The sequence below is a fragment of the Panthera pardus genome, unplaced genomic scaffold, assembly GCF_024362965.1.
Source record: "Panthera pardus isolate Hobbes unplaced genomic scaffold, ASM2436296v1 HiC_scaffold_7, whole genome shotgun sequence".
Classification (NCBI taxonomy): Eukaryota; Metazoa; Chordata; class Mammalia; order Carnivora; family Felidae; genus Panthera; species Panthera pardus.
In genome coordinates, this window is record NW_026527002.1 from 5531308 (window position 1) to 5540683 (window position 9376).

General features: G+C 49.2%; 1 protein-coding gene across 1 annotated transcript; it reads left to right on the forward strand.

The window, feature by feature from the left end:
• The first annotated feature begins 2745 nt into the window (after positions 1 to 2745).
• NPBWR1 (neuropeptides B and W receptor 1) lies at positions 2746 to 6474 on the forward strand. The gene has a single exon (XM_019435261.2). It carries the CDS (start codon positions 2826 to 2828, stop codon positions 3813 to 3815), a length of 990 nt encoding a protein of 329 aa, XP_019290806.1. The 5' UTR covers positions 2746 to 2825; the 3' UTR covers positions 3816 to 6474.
• The last annotated feature ends 2902 nt before the right edge of the window (positions 6475 to 9376 follow it).

A 9376-nucleotide genomic window follows, 5' to 3' on the forward strand; every position in this document is an offset into this window, starting at 1 on the left:
CTGTGACTACATTAAAGACATTACGAACTAAAGCTTCCATTCAAAGACAAATATTGTCAGACTGGATCAAAAAACCTTTGTTATGTTTGTGTAGGACACATTACAAAATTTGCTTAATGTCTATTTATTTTTGAGAGAGAGAGAGAGACAGAGCACAGCAGGAAATGGGCAGAGAGAGAGGGAGACACAGACTCTGAAGCAGGCTCCAGGCTCTGAGCTGTCAGCACAGAGCCCGACGCAAGGCTCGAACCCACAAACCATGAGATCCTGACCCGAACAGAAGTCGTCCGCTTAATCGACTGAGCCACCCAGGCATCCCCTATATGGGACACATTTTACACATTAGGACATAGAGAGTTTAAAATTTAAAAAAAATCAAGAAAATACATTCTTTGATAATACCAAGAAATAGCTGCAATAATACCAAACAAAGGAGACTACCTACAAGCAGTAACCCGGTTAAAGAAGGATATTTTGTAATGATAGAAGAGTCCATGCCACTGGAAAAGATAACAATCTGAAATTGATGTGCGCTTAACGGAATGGAATCAAATTATGTACTAAAAAATTAACAAAATTAGAGAAACCTATATTCATTGACTGGTTATTTTTTTTAACAATATCTGTCCGTAACTGATAACGCAATCAGATAAAGATACCAATAGAGAGAGAAGATTTAAGGAACATAATAATAAACTTGACTAGTTGACATACCTAGAGTTTGGCACCCAAGAAAAGCAGAGCACACATCATTTTCAAGTATACAGGAAAGACTTAGGACGAACAACGATATACTGGGCCATGTTTCAACAAATACCAATGAATTGAAATCACATTGAGGATGTACACTGTCCACAGTGTAATTAAGCTAGAAATCAATAACTAAAAGAACTGGAAAATCTCCAAATATTTGAAAACTAAGCAACTACACACACACACACACACACACACACACACACACGCATACACATACATACATATATACACAGGTATACATACGTGTATATATGTGTATTATATATGTTTTATATATATATCATGTATAACCTTTTTTGTTTCACTTAACATTAGATGGTGTTTTCTCGCATATTTTTAGCTCATGGACATAGCCTGAATTTCCTGTCATCTTCTTCACAAAGTGTGAAACTGCAGGGAGCTTAATTACACAGAGCCTAGTAAAAAGAGAAGGAGTGGGTAAATAAAGCGTTTGTACTCCTGCACCCAGAGATTCTTCCACCGGCCACTCCCAGCCTCCTCCTCAGTATCTTAGCCTCTCCTCTAAAAATGCCTCATAAGAGACCAAAAAATGCACTTTATTTGGACTTTTGCCTGCTTTTGTGGGAAGGAAACCTGTTTGAGGGAAGCAGGAGAGAATCCCGTGGTTTAATTTGCGGCTCTCCCAGAGGGAAGGTGGGGGAAGAGAACAGGAACTGGAGAGAACCAATACCGAGTTGATTTCATCCTGTCCTCAGAGGTGGGGTGCCTAGGGTGAGTTCTCCTTTCTGTAGGGGCTCTGAGAGAGAGGGAGATCGCAGTCCAGATCTGCCTTTATTCGGCCTCGCTCGGCCACAGCGCTGTGAACGCAAGGGTGAGTTCTCTTCCCGGGAGAATCAGGAATGTGTGTTGGAGAATCAGGACAGTGTGTTGAACAACCGGCAACATTTTATGAAATACGCATTAAGAGTCGTGGTACACTGATACATGTATATGCATAACATATAGAGAGAGACTAAATAAAGTATCTCAAATCGTTGACCTTTATTTGCTATGAACGATCTTGTACCTGTGAAGGCCAGAGTATTAGAAAACGGGCGATTTGTATTTTAAAATTGCATTCACTTCTCCCTTCTGTGTCGCGATGCAGTACAAATGTAACTTAAAATTTAAAATTGCATTAGCTCCTTTGGGGTATGGGGTTTTAAAAAGTAGAATGGGAGCCAGAACCGCATTGCTCTTTTAAAATAGACCACTCACCGCCCCCCCCCCTCCCCGCTTTGTTTCTCTTTAATTCTTAGCAGGAGAGCTTTTCATTTATTAATGTAATTAATACGGAAGGGAAAAAAAAAAAGGATTGCTGAGAAACGCGGCTTTCTACCCCACCGCCGGGGCGGGGGACGGTGGGGAGGCGGCCGGGTCAGCTGGGGCGCAGTCGCGGCTGCGCGGTCCCGGAGCTTGCAGGAGCGCGGGGGCTGCACCCGCGTAGACGCGCGCTGGCGCCCGGGGCCGAAGCGGGGAGGCGGACGCCGGGCGGGCTGGCGCCGCGGCAGTGGTCGGTCTCCCCACCTCCCCGCTCCGGGCAAAGGCGGCCCCTTCCCCGCTAGCTAGGTGACCTAGAGATCGCTACTGAGCTCACTCTTGGAGAGGACGCACGGAAGGTGGGAGACCCGCGTCGGCCAGGGGCGTCTTAAAGCGGAAGACACAGGTTGGTGTTTTTCCTACGAAGGGTCAGGACTCGTTTCTCTGTCGCACTTTGTTCGAGGTGTTCAACTGGTTACGATAGGATTTCAACAGGTGGCGGAGAGAGGTCACGTGGGGGAGGTTGGGGCCGCCGCGGCGCCTCTCCCCTCCCCTCGGCACCGCGCCTCTCGCTGTCGCCGCACGTCTGTGATCGTAACCCGACCTCTCAATTCCTTTTTGCAGCCCCAGAGTCCGCGGCGACCGCGGGGGAAGAGGACCGCGGGGAACGCGCCTCCGCGGGGGGGGGGGGTGGTGGAGCCACAGGAGTCGGAGCGCGGTCCGCGCGGACGCGGCCCCGGGGGAGCCGCAGAGCCCGGCGGGGCGGCCGTGGAGGAGACGGGGTCGCCGGCTCCCCTGCCCTCGCCGACATGCACAACGACACCTTCTCGGAGCCGGGGCCCGCCAACGCGTCGTGCCCGGGGCCCGCGCTGGGCTGCCCCAACGCGTCGAGCCTGCCGCCGCCGCTGCCGCCGCCGCTGGCCGTGGCCGTGCCCGTCGTCTACGCGGTGATCTGCGCGGTGGGGCTGGCTGGCAACTCCGCAGTGCTGTACGTGCTGCTGCGGGCGCCCCGCACGAAGACCGTCACCAACCTGTTCATCCTCAACCTGGCCATCGCCGACGAGCTCTTCACGCTCGTGCTGCCCGTCAACATCGCCGACTTCCTGCTGCAGCGGTGGCCCTTCGGGGAGCTCATGTGTAAGCTCATCGTGGCCATCGACCAGTACAACACGTTCTCCAGCCTCTACTTCCTCACGGTCATGAGCGCCGACCGCTACCTGGTGGTGCTGGCCACGGCCGAGTCGCGCCGGGTGGCCGGCCGCACGTACCGCGCGGCGCGCGCCGTGAGCCTGGCCGTGTGGGGGCTCGTGACGCTGGTCGTGCTGCCCTTCGCCGTCTTCGCCCGGCTCGACGACGAGCAGGGCCGGCGCCAGTGCGTGCTGGTCTTCCCGCAGCCCGAGGCCTTCTGGTGGCGGGCGAGCCGCCTCTACACGCTGGTGCTCGGCTTCGCCATCCCCGTGTCCGCCATCTGCGTCCTCTACGGCGTCCTGCTGTGCAGGCTGCGCGCCATGCGGCTGGACAGCCACGCCAAGGCCCTGGACCGCGCGAAGAAGCGGGTGACGCTCTTGGTGGTGGTGATCCTGGCCGTGTGCCTCCTCTGCTGGACGCCCTACCACCTGAGCACCGTGGTGGCGCTCACCACCGACCTCCCGCAGACGCCGCTCGTCATCGCGGCCTCCTACTTCATCACCAGCCTGAGCTACGCCAACAGCTGCCTCAACCCCTTCCTCTACGCCTTCCTGGACGACAGCTTCCGCAGGAGCCTCCGCCAGCTGCTGGCCTGCCGCGCTGCCGCCTGACCCCCGCCCCGCCCCGCTCCGCTCCGCGCGCGCCCTGCGCCCGGGTCCCGGCCGCGCCAGCCCCGGCGGGTGCGGAGGGAGCAGGCGCCCGCGGCGCTCGGAAACTTGCCGGAGACGCAGATTCCCTGAGGCTCCGGCTCAGACCTCGGGAATCCGACGCGCTAGGGCTGCGTCCGAATTTGAATTGGTGAAGCCCTCCCGAGGATGCGGGAGCACACTGAGTAGAAGGACTGTTGCGGCCGAGGACGCACGCTCACTTCTCTCTAATGCCAAAGGACACCGAGTCGACCCCCCGAGTTTGACAGGGGAGGGGAGCAATGGGGAGGGGAAGGGGCCGGTATTGCTGGGAACCCCCTGCGCCGCCCCCCTCTCTCCGGCCGCCCAAGGCGTTCGCAACCCAGGCTCTAGGTGGAGCCCTCGACTCTATCCCGGGATTCGGGGGTGGCGGGGACGGGGGCTGGAGGATGCCGCGGGCGTCCCCAGGCGTCGGCCCCGCGCTCGCCCTGCACCTTGCTTCTTCGATTTCCGGCACTGACTGCTCAAGCCCGCGACCAGCCTGGCCAGGACCTCTATCGAGTCCTTCTTCCCTCGCCCTAATCGCTGCGGAAGCGGGTCCGGTCTCGTGCATTCCATCGCCCACTCCTCCGGGGTGCTAGGGGGCCCGTGGAGCGCGCGGGAGTGTGCGCGCGCGTGTGTGCGCGTCTGGCGGAGGCGTGGGATTTGGGTGAAGGAGGCTGGAGCTTGGCTGTGACTACCCACCACGGTGGTAAGAACAGTGAAGGTTCCCCTTTCCTGTTTTAGCTCCTTTTCTCTCTGCCTTTCGCTTTTCCTGCCTCCGCTTTCACTTGAAAATGCTCCACGACTCTCAGACTCCGAGGGAGCCCGGCTCGCCCGGCTCTCAAAGGCCGGGAGCCGCGGGTGTCCCAGGCGCGCGGCGGTGGCGCCCCCTTGCGGAGCCAGCTGCTCCGCGCAAAGCGTCCTAAAATCCGGCTCCGCCTCGGAGCGCACCTGCTGAACTGCTCCTTACACTTCTGGGGTCCCCGTCCTCGCTGCTTTCCACAAATGGCTTCAGTCCTCCTACGCCGCTTTGCCCCAGGTGACCTCTCCTACAGCTTGGACCGGTTCGTCTCAATTCTTTGTGCGAGTATTGTTTTTCAGGACCGAGAACTTCACAAAAATATGTGTGGCCTAATGTCACAAAACTTGTGTGAGCACCGAACGAGATTACAAAGAAGTGTGTATCCGTTCCTTCGATCCCGTTCTCCTCGCATTCTTCATCCCTTTTGCCCGAGGGAGAGCCAGGAAGCCGAAATGGCTCAGACCCTCATCTTTGCCCCTATTGGATTCCTTTCCACAGGGAGCTGTCGATTCCCTATGGCTTGTTCCTTAGTGCAAGTCAGGTGAACCCGGTAAATAATCCGATTCTGGAATCACAAGGGAGCCTGACCAGGCTCTGTCTCTATTTCTATCTTTACTAATGGGAGGCAAGTGGATTAAGAGAGGGAACTGAGGCTTCGGTTTGCCCAATCATAGGCACTTTACGCCTCAGACACGAGGGCAAAGCCTTAACCAGCCTAGAGTCATTGATTACAGTGTTTCGAAGGGCAAGTTTTTCTTTGGGATGGATTCCAAACAGGAATGAAAATTTCTAGAAACATCTGTTTCCTATAGCGCAGGGTTAGGTGTGAAAGAGAGTGTGAATGTTCCCGGCGGGTTTTGCTTGCTTAGTTTGGTGGGCGTGAATCCATTTCTCGATTATTTAGGTACAAAATACCTTTCAAAAATACATAGAAGGGAAAAAGTCTCCTTTGCGTGGGAGAGAGCAAACTCCGTTTCTGATTTTGGTCAATGAGAATTGCTTCCTTCGACCTCAAAGTTATTCAGAACAGTAATTCATAGCTATCAGTTTAAAAAAAATGTAAATTTAGAAACCTTCTATCTTGGGTAACCAATAATGGTAAATCGTCCAAAATACAGGGTTGTTTTTTTTTAATGTCTCCATTACATTTTCAATAATGTACATTTGAGCAGTCCTCTGCCGGCCGGTGGCCTTCGGAGACCCCTTGAAATTCATTGCAGTATCTTTCAAATTTCTTGGAAGCATTTTATTGATTTTCTTTATGACTCACAAAATTCTTCTATGAATCTTGAGTGACTTTTGAAAATTAAAGTTTTAAGCTTAGAGTCACTGCCACGTTATATCTCTGGTGATGGACAGAGAATCAAGTGGTATCTGGCCACAAACACAGCCGGTTGAATCCTGGGGATTTGAAACTCCATCGGTTTTCATAAACTCTGCAGCTGTACTTTGACATCCTCTGGACACAGAGCGGGGGAGAGCTGAGTGACCCATCTGTCCACTGTATCCTCCCTACCACGGGTTCGCCTGGGCAGTCTCGGAATCTTGGACGGGGACTGTTGGAAAAGATGGACTGACATTGTTGTGTTGGCCACAGCAAGGACTGGGTTGGGGTCCGTACCTACCATGGTGTGTGTGGGATTAAGTAGGACTTTCACCCTGGCTTCCTAATCCCTGGATAAACTATTGTGCCATCATTTCTAGGTTGTTGCCTTCATATTAGCACGGAGAAATCCAAATCGCTAGTCCACATTGAGACAAACCCAGTTTAAAATAAAAGCTGAAACATTTTCTGTTTGATGAGTGGATGTTCCATTGCCCGAGAACATGGGAACCATCATTCAGTCGCCTCAGTGCCTCCGCAGAAAAGATCCCTAAACGGGGAAGCCAGCGAATAAATAGAAGTGTTTGACAGGGCAAGATTAAGAATGAAATCTTCTTCTCCTTTATTTCGGTTGATTGTGAGAATGATGTCTAACTGCTAATTAGGACAAAAAACTCTAGAACGTAGGACGGGCAGAAAAGCACGATAAGCTTTTATCTTATAATCACAAGCCTCGTTTCTTTAATATTTGAGCCACTCGTGTGGAGAGTGAGATGGGAGAGAAATCGCTTATGTTATTTAGCCCACACGTCACTATTTGAGTTAACGGTAAGTACAGGTAGGGCTCACATGTGTAAGGTGGAGAAATTAACCAGAAAACCCCTCGCACTTAGAGAAAGCTTGCTGTTCCCCAGCAACTTGCTGAGAAAACAACAAACGATATCCCACCACGGATGGCACTCATTTATACTGACCCCCATTAAGGAAAGGATCAGGGGATGCTTCACATAATGGTCGTCTACTAGGGTAGTTTTGGGCCTGGCATATTCGTCCCATTTCATATACAGGAAAAGTAAGATACAAGGAAAGGGGGGGGGGCATTTGGCCAGGTACACAAAGACTAATCAAGACCAACCAGAGCCATTTCCTCTTCTAGGAATCGTCTCATCCTGCTCCAGCAGAGATGAGGTGTATGGCAAGTGGGTAATTTGGAATTATTAGGCCATAGAAGACATTGATGTCTTGGAGATATTTAATTGTTTTAAGCAAGGTGTGCGTACTGTTTCATCATGGGATACAAAGGGAGGATAAGGGATAAGATTTACTAATAGAACGTCTCTCCTAATTCAGAATCTTGAAGGAGTACGGTGTTGTTAAAGGTTATATACAAATAAAAAGTTCCTGGACAAGGGCGGGCTGCATGGCCCCCTCAACTGCAAAACACCGTATGCCCTGTAATCCCCATGCTTTCTGCATATGGAGTGGTGCTCTAAGATGCACCATTCATGGAAAATAGGATGTCAATGGTACGTTTGTTTATACTGATTGCAATAGATGCCATTGTCCTTTGGTTTAGGGCAAGGTACATTTATTTATTTATGCCTTATCTTATAAGGTTACCTGAAGACAGATTCCATCAATTAAAAAATGGGGAAAGGGAAGAAAAGGTAAAATGACATCTCTTAGAAACTATTAAAATGGATGAACTGCTTGCTTCCCACAACCCAGAACAGGATTTCTCTTTTGACAAATACCTTCTGGCATCAGGAGTAGTTTGTATTCACAGCAGATGCCTCAAGTGCGGCGGTCCTTGACCAGATGGCCCACTGCACCACGGCCTGGGGAGTCAGCTCAACCTGTTTTTGTGAAGAAAGCCTCTCTTTTCTTTAACAAAGACTGGGTGATCAGCAGAGGTGTCCCGACTGTTTTTTGTAATTCCAGTATAGTTAACATACAGTATTATATTGGTTTCCGGTGTGCAATATAATGATTCAATTCTGTACATTGCTCAGTGCTCATCATGGTAAGTGTCCTCTTAATCCCCTTCATCTCTCCCCCACCCCCCCAACCCGCCACCTCCCCTCTGGCAACCAACAGTTTGTTCTCTATAGTTCAGAGTCTGTTTTTTTGTTCACCTCTTTTTTCTTTGTTTTGTTTCTTAAATTCTACATATGAGTGAAATCATATTTTTTTTTCTTTCCCTGACTTATTTCACTTAGCATCATACCTTCCAGATCTATCCATGTTGTTGCAAATGCTAAGATTTCATTCTTTCTTATGGCTGAGTAATGTTCTATTATATATGTGTACATACATACACATGTAAACCACTGTTTCCTTATCCATCCATCTATGGATGGACACTTGGGTTGGTTTTATATCTCGGCTATTGTAAATAATGCTGCAATAAACATAAGGGTACATATGTCTTTATAGCTAAGCTTAAAATCAGGAAGTGTGATGCATCCCATTTTTTCCCCACTTGGGATTACTGTGGCTATTTGGGGTCTTTTGTGGTTCCGTTTAAATCGTAGGATTGTTTTTTCTACTATAAAAAATGGTGTTAGATCCCGATGGGCATTGAATCTCTAGATGGCTTTGGGTACTATTGATATCTTAACTACATTAATTCTTCCAATCCATGAATATGGAATACCTTTCCATTTTTTGTACTTTCTTTGATTTCTTTCATCATTGTCCTGGGGTTTTCAGAGGAGAGATCTTTCACTTGCCTGCTTAAGATTATTCCTAAATATTATATTGTTTTTGATGCTATTGTAATGGGATTGTTTTCTTTATTTCTTTTTCAGATAATTGAGTGTTAGTATATACAAATGCTACTGAATTTAATCTGTTAACTTCATATCCTGCCACTTTGTTGCATTTGTTGATTAGACCTAACAGTTTTTGGTGAAATCTTTAGGATTTTCTACATATAAAATCATGCAGGTACAAACAGGACAACTTAACTTCTTCCTTTCGAATTCTGATTCCTGTATTTCTTTTTCTTACTTGATTTCTCTGGCAAGGACTTCCAGCACTTTGTTAAAGAGTAGTCATGAGTGTGGGCACTCTTGTCTTGTTTCTGATCTTACAGGAAAAGCTTTCAACCTTTCATCATTGAGTATGATGTTAGCTGTGGGCTTATCGTATACGGCCTTCATTATTTTTAGGTACCTTTCTTCTACACCTAATTCATTAGTTTTTATCATGAACAGATCTTGAATTTTGGCAGATACTTTTTTATGTGTCTACTGAGATTATCATATGATTTTTTTCTTTCATTCCATTAATATGATGTAACACATTGATTGGTTTGCATATGTTGAGGCATCCTTGCACCCCAGGTATCAATCCCACTTGATCATGGTAAAAATC